This window comes from Alosa sapidissima, chromosome 3 (assembly GCF_018492685.1).
Source record: "Alosa sapidissima isolate fAloSap1 chromosome 3, fAloSap1.pri, whole genome shotgun sequence".
NCBI classification, from domain to species: domain Eukaryota; kingdom Metazoa; phylum Chordata; class Actinopteri; order Clupeiformes; family Clupeidae; genus Alosa; species Alosa sapidissima.
The window spans coordinates 253,520-269,677 of record NC_055959.1 but is presented as its reverse complement, the minus strand read 5'-3'; the positions used below and the strand labels follow the sequence as shown (position 1 = coordinate 269,677).

At 38.8% G+C, this 16,158-nt stretch overlaps 1 protein-coding gene across 1 annotated transcript in view; it reads left to right on the top strand.

Moving 5' to 3' along the window:
• The first annotated feature begins 2,909 nt into the window (after positions 1 to 2,909).
• The window catches only part of foxred1 (FAD-dependent oxidoreductase domain containing 1), a 103,826-nt gene continuing 90,577 nt past the window's right edge, over positions 2,910 to 16,158 (top strand). The window contains exons 1-4 of the mRNA XM_042086220.1: positions 2,910 to 3,190; positions 8,171 to 8,391; positions 8,487 to 8,597; positions 8,709 to 8,827. Of these exons, the coding sequence (XP_041942154.1) occupies positions 3,046 to 3,190; positions 8,171 to 8,391; positions 8,487 to 8,597; positions 8,709 to 8,827 (596 nt within the window). The 5' untranslated portion in view covers positions 2,910 to 3,045. The remainder of the gene's footprint in view (positions 3,191 to 8,170; positions 8,392 to 8,486; positions 8,598 to 8,708; positions 8,828 to 16,158) is intronic.

Below are 16,158 nucleotides of genomic sequence, written 5' to 3'. Positions count from 1 at the left end.
GTGATCTCACGCAACACCTTTCTCAATGCAAGGCAAGACAAACCAGAGCCCGTCTAAGGACATTCTCTGGACAAACGTCTCCATCTCATGATGTAGGCTACTATTAAAAGAGAGGGGAACAAAAACAAACATAGAAAAAGGGGATAATAATGTACTATACATCGATTTAAAGTTAATGTTTTTATACAATTATACTTTGCATTAATATAATTGTGGAAGGATTACCTTTTTCATTAACAAGACCTAAAATAACACTATTATCAAATAACACTTAGTTCAAACTTAGGGTGGTAGGCTAAAATGGACTCCTTGTACTTTCAGAATAGATATTTATGCCAAATTCGTCTTTATAGGTATATGCCATACTAACTCTATACGGACTCATATAGCCTACCCTAGGCCTGTCATACTATACACAATACTATTGAACTTTAAATTGTGTGGCTATGGAAACAATAAGTTGTGCATATTTAAAAGGGGGTAAAATGGACTCCTTATAACATATACTTTCAGAATACACATAGATATTTATACCAAGTTCGCCTTTGTAGTACCAGGCAATACCAAGTCACTAGGCCTTCTATTGACACACACTGTTGAACTTCAAATTGTGTGGCTGTGAAAACAATAAGTTGTGCATATGTAAAAAGGGAGTGAAATTAAATCCTTATAACATGTACTTTCAGAATATATAAAGATATCTATACCAAATTCGCCTTTGTAGGTACAAGGCCATACTAACTCTGTATCAAGTCATATACTATGTCTGCCATTGACATACACTGTTGAACTTCAAATTGTGTGGCTGTGAAAACAATAAGTTGTGCATATGTAAAAGTGGGGTCAAATGAAATCATTATAACATGTACTTTCAGAATATATATAGATATTTATACCAAGTTCGCCTTTGTGAGTGCCAGGCCATACTAAGTGTGTACCGAGTCATATACAATAGGCCTGTCATTGGCCCACTGTTGAACTTCAAATTGTGTGGCTGTGAAAACAATAAGTTGTGCATATGTAAAAGTGGGGTGAAATGGAATCCTTATAACATGTACTTTCAGAATATTTATAGATATGTATACCAAGTTCGCCTTTGTAGGTACCAGGCCATACAAACTCTGTACCGAGTCATATACTATGTCTACCATTGACATACACTGTTGAACTTCAAATTGTGTGGCTGTGAAAACAATAAGTTGTGCATATGTAAAAGGGGCGTGAAATGAAATCATTATAACATGTACTTTCAGAATATATATAGATGTTTATACCAAATTCGCCTTTGTGAGTACCAGGCCATACCAAGTGTGTACCGAGTCATATACTATAGGCCTGTCATTGGTACACTGCTGAACTTCAAATTGTGTGGCTGTGAAAACAATAAGTTGTGCATATGTAAAAGGGGGGTGAAATGAAATCCTTATAACATGTACTTTCAGAATATATATAGATGTTTATACCAAATTCGCCTTTGTGAGTACCAGGCCATACTAAGTGTGTACCAAGTCATATACTATGTCTGCCATTGACATACACTGTTGAACTTCAAATTGTGTGGCTGTGAAAACAATAAGTTGTGCATATGTAAAAGGGGGGTGAAATGAAATCATTATAACATGTACTTTCAGAATATATATAGATATTTATACCAAGTTCGCCTTTGTAGGTTACAGGCCATACTAAGTGTGTACCGAGTCATATACTATGTCTACCATTGAAGTTTTGCATATGTAAAAGGGGGGTGAAATGAAAGGCCTATTGTATATGACTCGGTACACACTTGGTATGGCCTGGTACTCACAAAGGCGAATTTGGTATAAACATCTATATATATTCTGAAAGTACATGTTATAAGGATTCCATTTCACCCCCCTTTTACATATGCACAACTTATTGTTTTCACAGCCACACAATTTGAAGTTCAACAGTGTATGTCAATGGTAGACATAGTATATGACTCGGTACAGAGTTAGTATGGCCTGGTACCTACAAAGGCGAACTTGGTATACATATCTATATATATTCTGAAAGTACATGTTATAAGGATTCCATTTCACCCCACTTTTACATATGCACAACTTATTGTTTTCACAGCCACACAATTTGAAGTTCAACAGTGGGCCAATGACAGGCCTATAGTATATGACTCGGTACACACTTAGTATGGCCTGGCACTCACAAAGGCGAACTTGGTATAAATATCTATATATATTCTGAAAGTACATGTTATAATGATTTCATTTGACCCCACTTTTACATACGCACAACTTATTGTTTTCACAGCCACACAATTTGAAGTTCAACAGTGTATGTCAATGGTAGACATAGTATATGACTCGGTACAGAGTTAGTATGGCCTGGTACCTACAAAGGCGAACTTGGTATAAATATCTATATATATTCTGAAAGTACATGTTATAATGATTTCATTTGACCCCACTTTTACATATGCACAACTTATTGTTTTCACAGCCACACAATTTGAAGTTCAACAGTGTATGTCAATGACAGGCCTAAAGTATATGACTCGGTACAGAGTTAGTATGGCCTGTAACCTACAAAGGCGAACTTGGTATAAATATCTATATATATTCTGAAAGTACATGTTATAAGGATTCCATTTCACCCCCCTTTTACATATGCACAACTTATTGTTTTCACATCCACACAGTTTAATTATATTGACGTTGAAAAAATATAGCATTCTAATGTGTATTTTCGATTTAAATGTCTTATTTAATTATTTTCTAAATTTACTTTCCCTTTGGTAACACAATACAGTTTTAAATTAATAATTTTTAAACATATTCATTACTTTTTCATTGAAAAAGTAATGACTATGTTCTGACTTTTATTTTGAATGATTCGCGAATGGCGGCCATATTGGAATTTTCTTTACTGTCGCTAGTTTCACACTACTTAATACGATCGATTTCCTGAAATTCACTAGGCTACTTTATCAAAGAACGAAGCGTGTGTATCCGAGTTGACAGAACAGGCTTACTTTCACCTCTACTGTTTCAGTAGTTAATCGGTCCAACAATGTCATCTTGGCAGAGGTTAATCTCAAGAAGGCATCACTTTCAAGCTGTGTCAATGCAGATGGTATGGTCATACACACGCATTTGGTCACATCGGACCCGACATGTCAGCACCGGAGTATCAACACGAAGTGACTTTTTAAAAAGTAAGATTACTGTCTTAGAAGTTAGCATTAGCTGCTAAGCTTAAACGGTCAGAACCAGCTGCTAAGTAATACAAGGTGGCACTAGACTGTAACGTTAGCCTTATGGTTGGCTGTATGGTTGTAGGCTATTCTACTAGCTGCATCTTTCCCAACCTTGGGGTCGGGACTCGGGAATGGAAGTTATTGTAGGGTGACCAGACGTCCCCGTTTTCGGTGACCTGTCCCCGGCTGGAGCTGTCCCCGGAAAAGTCCCCGGTTTTCACTGTGACTGACAGACCCGAAATTGGAATAAAAAAAAGAAAGAAAGCACTGACCAAACGTACAGTTGCGCACCCTTCACGCACAGGCTCAAGCCAGTCAAAGCAAGCGGTCAGCTCAGACCTCAGAGATGTTCTAGAATGCCCATATTTCTGGTAGGCTATTTCTATTGGTAGAATCTTTGAAATGAAACCACTTGTGCGGGGGAATTATTAAACTATTCATCACGAACGTGCCAGCTGCTCAAGTCCAGGTTAAAATTGCGGAGTAGCCTACTCGTCACACAGATAGCATACATATCATACGCAGATATCACATGAACGGTCAGAATCTAAGCTTTCCAATTATATTAGCGCCAAGTTGCTGTGATAAATGGTTCGCGAGAAAATTAACAATGAACTTATGTAACAACTCTAGCGTAGGCCTACAACAAGCCGTTCCTGACTCCGGTTTTGAAATTGCAACAAATTTCTACATGGTCTCCAACTTTGGGCCAAAATTATAATGTAGGCCTATTCTCATGTAAACTATTTATGTCCGTACAAAATTATTTGTAAATTGTTTAGCTAGAGTAGGCCTATCCCACCATAATGGTTGTCATTTGCCAGATTCCAGACAATCACCTACAAATATCAACGTAGCCTATATTTCTACTGGCATGCTTCCTAATGACAAAAATATAAAGGGAAAAAAATCAAGAGACGTGAGTTATTTTTTCTTGATATAAGACTGACAATAGGCCCTATTAGGCTACATAAGACAAATAGTATCACATTATACATTCTCAGATATGGCTATAGACTGTCCTGAAAAAAAGAAGATACAGTAGGCAATACAATGACCAAGATAACTAGATTAACTATCTGAACATCACGGCCACTAGGATATAATTTCATGGAGTGCTGAAATGTAGCCAATACTATTTTGGACATTTAACTGTGAAACTGTGAAGAAAATATGCTTTGTGGTTGGGCAATATCATAACTTATTGCAATATTATAATTATTCCACCTGTGTGTGCATGGTTAAAATTCTGAAGTGCAAGTTTAGGCTACAGCACAAATATTTCCATCCATAGATAATGAAGTCTAACCTCTGAATTTATTTTCAAAGTGCACCAGATTGATGCATTTAAACGTTAAAATATACCAACTTTTCTTACGGGGGAGCATGCCCCCAAACCCCCCTAGGGGGACTTGTGGACTAATGCAGCTCTAGTGACGCCCCTGGGACAGTGTCCCCGTTTTAAGTTTATAAAGATTAAAATATTACATGTTTTACGCTTCTCCCCGGATTTTGTCTCAGAAATCTGGTCACCTTAAGTTATTGGGGTCGGCTGAGATACTGAGTATCTTACAAAATGACCAGTATGACATACAAATTATGATATTCAAGTTAACAAATCCGTCACAATCAAGCTAGGCCTAGCTCTACATAAAAATAAACTTAAACAGCCTGTGAGATATTTGATGGACGTAATCATGCTTGATCAACGTTCAAACAAAGTAGCAAAACAAGGGAGCAAAGTTAGCCAAACATATGAATAGCTAAGCTTGCTAGGACATTTGGTGGAAATTTAAAGTAGGCCTACCGATCTCGACTGGATGATACTACAGCAGAGATGCGATCTCTCTCACATGTTCTGAATAATCGGGGTCGCCAATCTTTTGTGACATCAAAATAGGGTCACCCATAGGTTTACATAGGCTAGATATGTGACCTCTATTCTATGGGTGACCCTATTTTGATGTCACAAAACATCAAAATACCAGTGACCAGTGTGTATATATATATATTATGTAACCCCTTCTTAACGGGTGTGTGCATAGGCACTCGCTACAATACATAACACAATGGCGGAAACAAGATCCTGAAGGTCTCAGCGGTAGAATGGTGAGCTGGCTGAGATTCCTGAATACCAGTAGGCTAACAATTACAGACAATAAATTCAATAGCGCGGTGCCTCCACTGTAAAAATACTACACTTACCCTATAGCTCGTGTATAGTGTATTCCTACAGAATTTAAATAATCAATGTGAAAATAATACTCAGACTAGTGGTGAATGTAGTTAAATGAATTGCCAATACACCCTGGAAATAATGTAATATAATAATCATATGTTTATTTAATAATAATAGCTACGTCGTAAACGTGACAACCAAAAAGCTGACAACTGTCAGCGAGTGAACAATTCATTCGAACGTTGACGTTAAGGTTAACAGACTTTAGCTAAAGGTTGGCCAGTCCTGACTCAGAGGAATGGGAGCCAGCTATGTCCCAGCTAGCCGAGGAATGCGACTCCTGTGGAGGATGTTGCTGCAGTCAGCCCGCACACCTCAACAGCAGCAGCGGGTAGTTGGCGGTTGGCACTCTGGTGGGCTCAGCACCGGAGGCAAAACGCAGTCGTGCCTGGGAGGTCTGGCTCCAGTGGGCCCAGCACCGGAGGCAAATCGAGTCCGTCTCCGAAGGAGAATGCAACAGGAGCTAGCAAGTCAGCTACCCAGGTCAGGATTAACCTGACCCTCGCCAGATGAATTTCGTTCCGCTTAGCTCCGCCTAGCTTCACTCACATCCATCTGGGACCTCTTCCATTGAGAATGATTTCTGCAACCGACTTTATGGTTCAGCCAATCAGGACGCAGGGCAGAAGTTTCATAGATGTGACGTAGTGGAGAAGCGACCGTGAGACACGTCATGGGTTGGCTTCGATGTGAGTGGTTGAAGTAGCACGTCAATAGATGCGGGCAAGTGGCTTATTCAATCATATGCAAGCATTTTTTGATTAGGCCCAGCCTTCTGAAACACCATTCCAATGGATCGGTTCCAGATGGATGAGTGGAGCTAGGCGGAGCGAAATTCATCTGGCGAGGGTCAGGTTAGGTCAGGATGGCTTCAGCTACAAAATAGCACTGAACAAATAGCTAGCGGAAAGTCTGACCAGCACTTGACCGGTAACTTAAGAGAAAATCTAAGGAGTAAACAAGTACAGTACGATGCACCGATGTTACGGAGTAAGTGGGCCTATGAACTTGTCCAATGGTCTCCACAAACTACAGGCAGCAAAGTATCCTCTCTCACTCCAGTGCAAAACTCGGACCGGGACTGATGAGCCTTCTCCTCTCTGAGGAGATGGAACCTTCACATTCCCCGCGATTTCGCGGGCATAATCAAATAACAAATAATCATTGCCTGAGTATAAAATTCAAATAAAAACAAACTAACATTTGATTGGTTGACATGTACAGTATTCCAACACAACATAACCATGACAAACCCAAAGCATTGTGGTCATTGTAGTGACAAAAAATACTACACTGTTACTACACTGTTTTTAGAATTGATTTAGATTAAATGTTATTTAGTATCATTTGTATTTTAGTATATTTAGTACATTATTTATCTTCTACTGTCTTTATTGCTTAGTTGTGTTTTTTATATTATATACTTTTAATTACTTTTTTCTGCTCTTAGTGAATGTGTGTGTGATGTCTGTATGCTACTGAGGCCTTGAATTTCCCCTGGGGATCAATAAAGTATCTATCTATCTATCTATCTATCTATCTATCTATCTATCTATCTATCTATCTACTTTCCAAGATACAGCCAGTTTTACAGGGGGAGGCGGGTGTCGATTTTGTTCGGCTTCTTTTTTTATGTCAAAGTTCACAAGCCCATAGCGCAAGAACTAAACCATGTAGGAGGCTCAAATTTTGCATGCTGGTACATAAATAGGAATAGTATGTAGCAAAATAGTCACATTTGGTCTGAATGATCCTCCATGGTAATAGCTGTCCCTCAGAGTTTTTGGCTGGGCTCTGTTTAGGCCTTCAGAAGACATATTTGTACTCAACATAGGCTCTTGATTTATTTTCCTTACTGAGATAAGTAGAAACACTCTCACAAAAAGCAATGAACAGAAAATAAATTCCTTCAGGGTCTGAACAGCAGACCTCACAAGTCTGGTTCTCATTTTCAGAGCATCCAAACACCTTGTGGGAATATACAAAGATTTTTTTAAATATTTTTTCTTTATTCTCCATGATCCCTTCTTTTTAACAACACACAATCACATGGGCAAAATGCACCATTGAGATCAATATGTTTTGTATAGAGTTACCACAGGTTACAGGTAAGGGTTAAACAACCTGCCTATCAAGATCCATTAAACTTTCTGTCTATCAACATCTATTACACTATCTACATTAAACTAACTAAACTTTTAAACTATCTACTCTGTCTCAACTTTCTATCCATTCATCCTCTTCAAACCATTCACTCATCCACCCATTAAACTATCTATCAACATCCATTCAACTTTCTGTCTATCAACATCCATTACACTATCTCCATTCAACTTTTAAACTATTTACTCTGTCTCAGGCTTTAAGCATACAATCTGGCTCTCTTAAGACTACAGATCCTGTTCAACTATTTCCTCTGCCCACAACTGTTTCAAAATAAATGTCCTCACTACAATAATTCACTATTAAATAACTATTTAAACTACTCAACTATTTAATTGTTCAGCCATTTCAACTGTCAGTTGTCAACTATGACTATCAACTATGACTCCCATCAAATGTTTCCTCTGCCCACAACTGTTTACAAATAAAGGTTTGTTTTGCATTTTATGTTAATATATGTTTGTCATTTTCATGCACTGGTAATTTCCTCGAAATTACATTTTCTAGTTGAACTATACATATTTGTATAATTTCAGGCCTAGAGCTTCACATGAAAAATATGCGCAAAAAGGCAGCAGCGGCTCTACCAGGTAGTAACTGGAGCCCCTATGAGATGACACCTGGGCTCCCTCCAGAGAGAGTGGATATCTTAATTGTTGGTGGGGGCGTTGTGGGATGGTCGATAGCCTACTGGCTAAAGAGGAGAACAAAACCACGGGACTCTCTTCGAGTGCTAGTTGTGGAGAAGGACCCTACGGTAAGCATTTTTCCAACCTGCATACATAAATTTGAATGAATGAATGGATATAATAAAATTCATTGTTTTTTTTTCTACCTACTATTCTGCTTTAGTATGCCCAGGCCTCTACTGTGTTGTCAGCTGGAGGAATTCGGCAACAGTTTTCTTTGGCAGAGAACATACAACTCTCCCTAGCATCTGCTGACTTCTTGAAGAATATCAATGTAATGCAGATTATTTTACACTGTTTCTGTAATGCAGATTATCTCAATACTCAAATGCAATGTTGTGCCAGAAGTCAGAATTGTCTTTCACTGTTATTTCATATTGTGCAGGATCATCTTGGTGTCCTCAATGAAGATCCTGTGGACTTGCAGTTCAACCACTCAGGGTACCTCTTCATAGCAAGTGAAAAGGGGGCACATGTTATGGAAACAAACTATCAGACCCAAAGGTAGGGGTTGTTTTTTAACCATTGGGGCTCTTACGTGATTTACACGTTCTGGCATTTTAATTAGTCAAATTAGCAGTTTGAAACTATGACGGACCAAAATGACTTTAGCATGACAACATAAGCTTCAATTTGATATGATTGGTTAAGGGGTTTAAGGCGCAAAATGTTTTGGATACTTGAAGATGAGTCATGAAAAAATAGTATCACTTCAAGTCGGTATATTTGACGTGGACAGCCGGACGCCACCTACACTTCATTGGAGTTTACCTCAACTGGAAACCACACAGCTGGATAAACTGAGGTAATATATGTTTTTACATCAGTTCTAGTTATGGTTTATCTTCATTTGTAGTCCTAATATCATGTTATTTGACAGTAATATGCTTTCTCATCAGCGTCAACATTATGGCATAGCAAACTTTAGCTAACTGCATTACTCTGAACTGCTTGCAATATTCTTATTTGCTTTTGATGTCAGTTATTTTCATTTGACAGTTTCATTTAAAAACCTGTTATAACCTGTAAGTAAGTTTGTTTTCTAGTACCAATGTGCTTGTTAGGCAAGTCATGTATAGCATACAGTACCAAAGCTGAATAAATCCATGGACGTTACCATGGAAGTTACGTTCTCTGACATGAAAAAAAAGTTGATTTGATATTTCTATTCCTCTCAATATAGAAAACATGAAATCACATACTCGGTCAATATTGCATTTCAGCAGATAGTTACTACGTCTTTATCTTGATGCTAGTTAGTCAATCAGATTTAGGGTAGCTAAACCCACGTGTAATAAAATTACTTTTCATACTTACAAATATTTTGAGTTACTCAGAATGCTTCGATAGTTTAGGCTACCTCTTCTTGTTTCTGCAGTTTTGTGATTTTATTTTTGATTTTAATAAAGGTATTATATTTGTATGATTTTGCTGTTGTTTCAGGTGAAGGATGACAAGACCTACACAGACCTTCTTGCAAGCCAGAAGAGGAAGAGGTAGCTGACTGCTGATGAGATTGCGCTCAAAATGCTGAAGACCATGAAGGGATGGAAGGTGGACTAGGGTGGTGCAGACTGCCACTAAAAACACTGTGTGAAATAGACTTTTTATGTTATTCTTCACTCACGTTATTGTCTCAGACGTGGTTTTACCAACCGGAAGGGGTGGGAGCTGTGCTTAGTAGGCCGTCGTATGCAAACAGTGTGGGAGAAGAGACCCCAGAAGAGTTTAACAGGTTTCTCCATAATATCCATTGCTACTGGGGAACCAAGTCTCTGCAGGGATCATGGGCCAATTGTTTATGTTGTAATCGTTTTAAGGCAATATTGGCTGTTCTGCATGTAGTAGATCCAGCTACAGAAAACAATCGAGATCGTCTTAGGAAACTGCATTATTTGATAGATCACCTCAAAAATAATGTCATGAGGTGGCTTAGAATAGAAGGTAATGTCTAAGCCAGGGGTCGGCAACCCGCGGCTCCGGACCCGCATGCGGCTCTTTGATCTCTCTGATGCGGCTCAGCTTTTGAAATGAATTAATGAGTATTTAATTAAAATGTATTTTATTTTAGTTTGTTCATTTTCAAAATGTAATATTGTAAGTATATCTGAGTAATTTAGCCTATATGACTTTCCACCTCACTTGACTGCGTAACCCTAGCTGCACAATATTGTTACCAAAGATCCTTGATTACTCCGCTTTAACCCTCTCTGTTGTTACATTCGCGGTTCGTTGCCATGTCAGTATCAAACAAAATCACCGATTTCCCTCCATTTCAGTCAACGAGAACACTTTAATTGTTATTGTTAATGTGTGTGCTTGCTGTAGGCTAGATAAGGAAAATGTCAAAAAGGAAACGTCAGCGACCACAGCTTGTGAGCGCGAACACAAGGCTGAAATAGGAACGTTTCCATCCGAAGACTGATTCTGAAACGCCCGTCATATATCGCACACTGCAACGAGTTAGTAGCCTATTGCTGTGTTAACCCTGTTCGGTTCCACTTGCATGTGAGAAATCTTTCTCACATATGAAAAATATAAAGACAATCCTGCGCTCACGTTTAAGGTCAATTCCGCGCAAAACTGTCACACCCATAACGCCAACACAATGCCATGATATTTAGTTGGTGTTATGGATATGACAGTTTTGCGTGGAGTTGCCCTTAAATGGTGACAGCCTCGATTCTTGCATGAAACTTCACCTCACTGAATATGAGCCAGCCAGACTCCAAGGCCATCACCAAATCTAATCTCTGGTAGGCCTAATGTTCAATTTTAAATGACATGTCAACGGAAATTGAGTGTTGTGTTGTTAACTATGATGTTACTTTGCAGACAAAGGACACTGGAAAAATAGGGGGTGGTGTTACTTACATGGGAAGCTTAAGGCCTATACTTTTGTCATTCCACTTTACATTTCAAGTTACTTGCACATTAAAACTAGTAGAAAATGTAGGCTATTTAAAAATCCTCTGTTGAATGTAAGTAAATGTACATTAAATATCCAAACTATTTTCTTGTAACCGTCTTTATGTGGCTCTTCTGAGATTAAACAAATTTGGTCAAACAAATTTGGTCAAAGTGGCTCTCCAGGCAAAAAAGGTTGCCGACCCCTGGTCTAAGTACAGTGGAAGGACACTTGCCTAAGTAACCTGCCTGTCCAATTTGCACAATGTGGATGATTTGACTGATGCATGTAGACTAGTGAAGAACAATTCAGTTTGGGACAAAAGACCTGTAAGTCGGCCTATTGTGTTAAGTGATTACAACAAATAGGGGGCGTTGACCAAATTGTGACATATTGTGTACTCCAAAAGACGCAGAAGTGGTGGAAAACGCTTTTTCTCCACTTTGTGGACATTGCCATTGTCAGTATTTTCTTATTATTTCAAGTTTGGCAGCACAATGCAGAATCAGGTGTTGAACCTAGGTTTGGTTAACCTGACCCTAGCCAGATGAATTTCGCTCCGCCTAGCTCCACTCATCCATCTGGAACCGATCCATTGAAGTGTTGCTTCAGAAGGCTGGGCCTAATCAAAAAATGCTTGCATATGATTGAATAAGCCACTTGTCCGTCATCTATTGACGTGCTACTTCAACCACTCACATCAAAGCCAACCCGTGACGCTAATAACAGTCTCACAGTCGCTTCTACGCTAGGTCACATCTATGAAACTCCCGCCCTGCGTCCTGATTGGCTGAACCATAAAGTCGGTTGCAGAAATCACTCTCAATGGAAGAGGTCCCAGATGGATGTGAGTGAAGCTAGGCAGAGCTAAGCGGAACGAAATTCATCTGGCTAGGGTCAGGTTAAGGTTTGGTAACTTTCGAGAAAATCTATCACGACAGCTGGCAGGTAACTTTCGAGAAAATCTATCACGACAGCTGGCAGGCATTTCCGTCGAAATTTCAGCCTCGCCTTCAGCTGCTCCAATTACTACTCTGTCACATTTCCATCAATTACATATCCCTGTACAGGAGGAGCCACAGAAAAATTGTTGGCTTTGTTATAAAAAAAACTTACATAATAAAACTAAAATAGCTTGTAACTAAAATAGTGAAACAGTAGGCGACTTTGTTTTATTGGTAAACAAAATTGCTGTCAGATTTGCCATTCTGCAGAAGGGGATGCGTTTCGTAATGAGTCTTCTGTGTTCAACCTTCGGGTTCCCCACCCCACCCTTCCCTACCCTCCTCTGTGTGACTGTGTGTGTTAGTTTGTGTGTATGTGTATTAAGGATATTCCAATTCAGTTTTTTTGTTTGTTAAATAACCCACAAATTGCTGAACGTGTCATACACTCTATATGTTTCTCTATCTTGTAGGGAAATATCCCTGCTGAAAAAAACAGCTAGAAACCAACTTATGCTGGTAGCTGGTTTTAGCTGGTCTTTGCTGGTTTTCTTCCAGCTCTTGCTGGTCTTTGCTGGTGTAGCTGGTTAGGCCACCAGCTGAATATGCTGGCCTGACCATCTGAGGAAGCTGGTCATGCTGGTTTGACCAAGTCAAGTCAAGTCAAGTCAAGTTTATTTATATAGCACATTTCATACACAGAGGTCATTCAATGTGCTTTACATAAACAAAACCAAACGATAATAACATAGAAGGGCAATATAGTCAAAGAATAGTTAAAAGGTAAAGATCATAATAAAAAGAAAACATAAAACACAAGGTAAAATCATTTAAAAATAAAGAATAATTAGTAAGCAAAAGTAGTAAAAAAAGTAATAAAAGACAAAGTAGAATAATTATCGAGGCAGATTCAGAATTTGTAACTCGGCACAGTTAGCAGAAAGCGTCTGAGAACAGTTTGGTCTTAAGTCTAGATTTAAAACTGGCTACAGTTGGGGCCTTTTTAATGTCATCCGAAAGTTGGTTCCACAGCTGAGCCGCATAGCAGCTAAAAGCTGCTTCACCATGTTTAGTTCTAACTGTAGGTTTTACTAGCAGGTTTTTCACCTGGGACCTGAGAGGACGAGAAGGTGTGTACTGCTGAAGCATGTCTGACAAGTATTTAGGTCCTGCTCCATTTACTGATTTATAAACAAGCAATAGTGCTTTAAAGTCAATTCTGTGCAAGGTGCAAGGACTTAAGAATTGGAGTAATGTGGTCAGTTCTTTTAGTTTTTGTTAGAGTCCTAGCTGCTGCATTTTGTATCACCTGAAGCTGTTTAATAGTCTTTTTAGGAAGGCCTGTGAACAGTCCATTGCAGTAATCAACCCTGCTGGAGATAAATGCATGAATGAGTTTTTCTAAGTCATGTTTTGACATCAGCCCTCTGAGTTTGACAATATTTTTGAGGTGGTAAAAAGCTGATTTAGTTATCGCTTTCATGTGGCTGTTGAAATTTAGATCACTGTCAATTAATACACCAAGATTTTTAACAGTATCCTTTGCCTTCAACCCTTTTGTGTCAAGGAGAGTGGCAACCCTAAGTCTTTCCTCATTTTTACCAAATATAATTACTTCAGTTTTTTCTTTGTTCAGCTGAAGAAAATTTTGAGACATCCAGGTGTTGATTTGTTCTATACACTGACACATAGATTCAAGAGGACCATAGTTGTTTGGTGATAGAGCTAAGTAAATTTGTGTGTCATCTGCATAGCTATGATATGAAATCAAATTATTTTGAATGATTTGTCCAAGTGGGAGCATATAGAGGTTGAATAATAGTGGCCCCAAGATCGACCCCTGGGGAACACCACAGGTCAAGGACGTTGGTGTTGAGGTACAGTTTCCGATGGCAACAAAGAAGCTCCTTTCTTGTAGATATGATTTTAGCCAGCTGATAACTATGCCTGTAAATCCAACCCAGTGTTCTAGTCTGTGTAGTAAAATATTGTGATCAACAGTGTCAAATGCTGCACTAAGGTCCAGTAGCACTAGGACTGATGTTTTACCTGAATCTGTGTTGAGGCGTATGTCATTGGAAACTTTAATGAGAGCTGTTTCAGTGCTGTGATTTGCCCGAAAACCAGACTGAAAGTAATCAAAATACCCATTTGATGTTAGGAAGGTGGTTAATTGATTAAAGACTACTTTTTCAATAATTTTGCCAATAAAAGGTAGATTGGATATGGGCCTGTAATTGTTTAGCATGGAGGCATCCAGGTTATTCTTCTTGAGAAGTGGCTTTACAACAGCTGTTTTCAGTGACTTAGGAAAAGTGCCAGACAGCAATGATACATTTACAATTTGAAGGACATCCGCCGCTATGAGGTGAAAAACAGTTTTGAAGAAATTGGTAGGCAGAGTGTCTAAGACACATGTGGAAGGGCTGAGATTCTGTACCGTTTTTTCAAGTGTTTCGTAGTCTATCAAGCTGAACTCTGACATCAAGTTTAGTTTCCCTCTGTTTGTTGCTGGAAGTTCAGGTTGTTGAATTTGTAATTGAGCAGATATATGTTGAGTCTGATTCTGTCAATTTTACCTTTAAAAAAAGATGAAAACTCATTGCATTTATTAGTTGAGAGAAGTTGAGGCGCTAATTGTGAGGGGGGATTTGTTAACTTATCAACAGTTGAAAATAGAATACGAGTGTTATTTGAACTTCTATTGATAATGTTAGAAAAGAAAGACTGTCTTGCTTTGCATATTTCAGAGTTATATGTGCGGAGCATCTCTTTATGGATTTCATAGTGGATCTGAAGTTTGTATTTACGCCATTTTCTTTCAGTCTTCCTACACTCTCTTTTTAGAAGTTTAACTGCTGGATTTTGCCTCCATGGTGCTTTCTGTTTGTCCTTAACTTTCTTGAATTGTAATGGAGCAATGTCATCCATAATGTTTGCCATTTTTGCATTAAAGTGATCAAATAAGTCTTCAGAGTCTGACAGTTGACTTGACTTTAGTGAAAGTGCTTGCTCAAAGAGAGCACTTGTCTGATCATTTATGATTCTCCTTTTTACCATCATAGCTGTGTTTTGAGTGTGTGGGGACATAGACACATCAAAGAACACGCAAAAATGATCAGATAAGGCCAGGTCTTTAACAGCTGTAGAGACATCGAGACCCTTTGTGATAACAAGGTCGAGGGTATGGCCAAGAGAGTGTGTTGGCCCCTGTACATGCTGTGTTAGGGAGAAAGTATCGACCAGCCTGTCGTATGGGATACAGCTGGTGCAAGATGGTCATGCTGGTGACCAGCCTGTCAAGCTTGACATTGTTGGTGTAAGATGGTCATGCTGGTTTGCTAGAATGACCAACATAAGCTGGCATGGCCAGTTAAACCAGCAGTGTAGACCAGCAACACCAGCTAAAATTACCATCTTGAGGTGGTGCGAAAAGCAAAACCAGCTGAATTACCATCATAAGCTGAGTAAACCAGCCGAAGGTATGTTTTCGCAAGAGTTTTGCTGGTCTAGCAGGTCAACCATCATAGGGTGGTCAAAACAAGCTGGTCAACCAGCAAACCACTTTAAGCTGGCCAGGCTGTTTTTTTTCAGCAGGGATGATAAAAAAAAAAAACACATTTTTATGTGAATGAAATGAAATCTTGACAAATTTTGGTATACTTTTGTAGAGGATTTTCATAGACTGTTCATTACTATATCAACATTACCATATGTATTTTACATCATTTCATAGAACATGATTTCATGATTACAATGGTATGTGTGTATGTATTATACTCAAGAAATAAGTTTTTTTGTTTGAGGTCATGTGAGAAATAAGGTTTTTTGTGTGAGGAGGGAATGTTCAGGGAGGGAAATCCAGTGAGAACATTTTCACACCAGACAACTTCAGGTAAAAAACACAGCAGCTAGGGTTCTCACAAAAACTAAAAGCACTGACAGGAAAATTCTGGTATTTAGCACTTTGAGTCCCTTTTCTG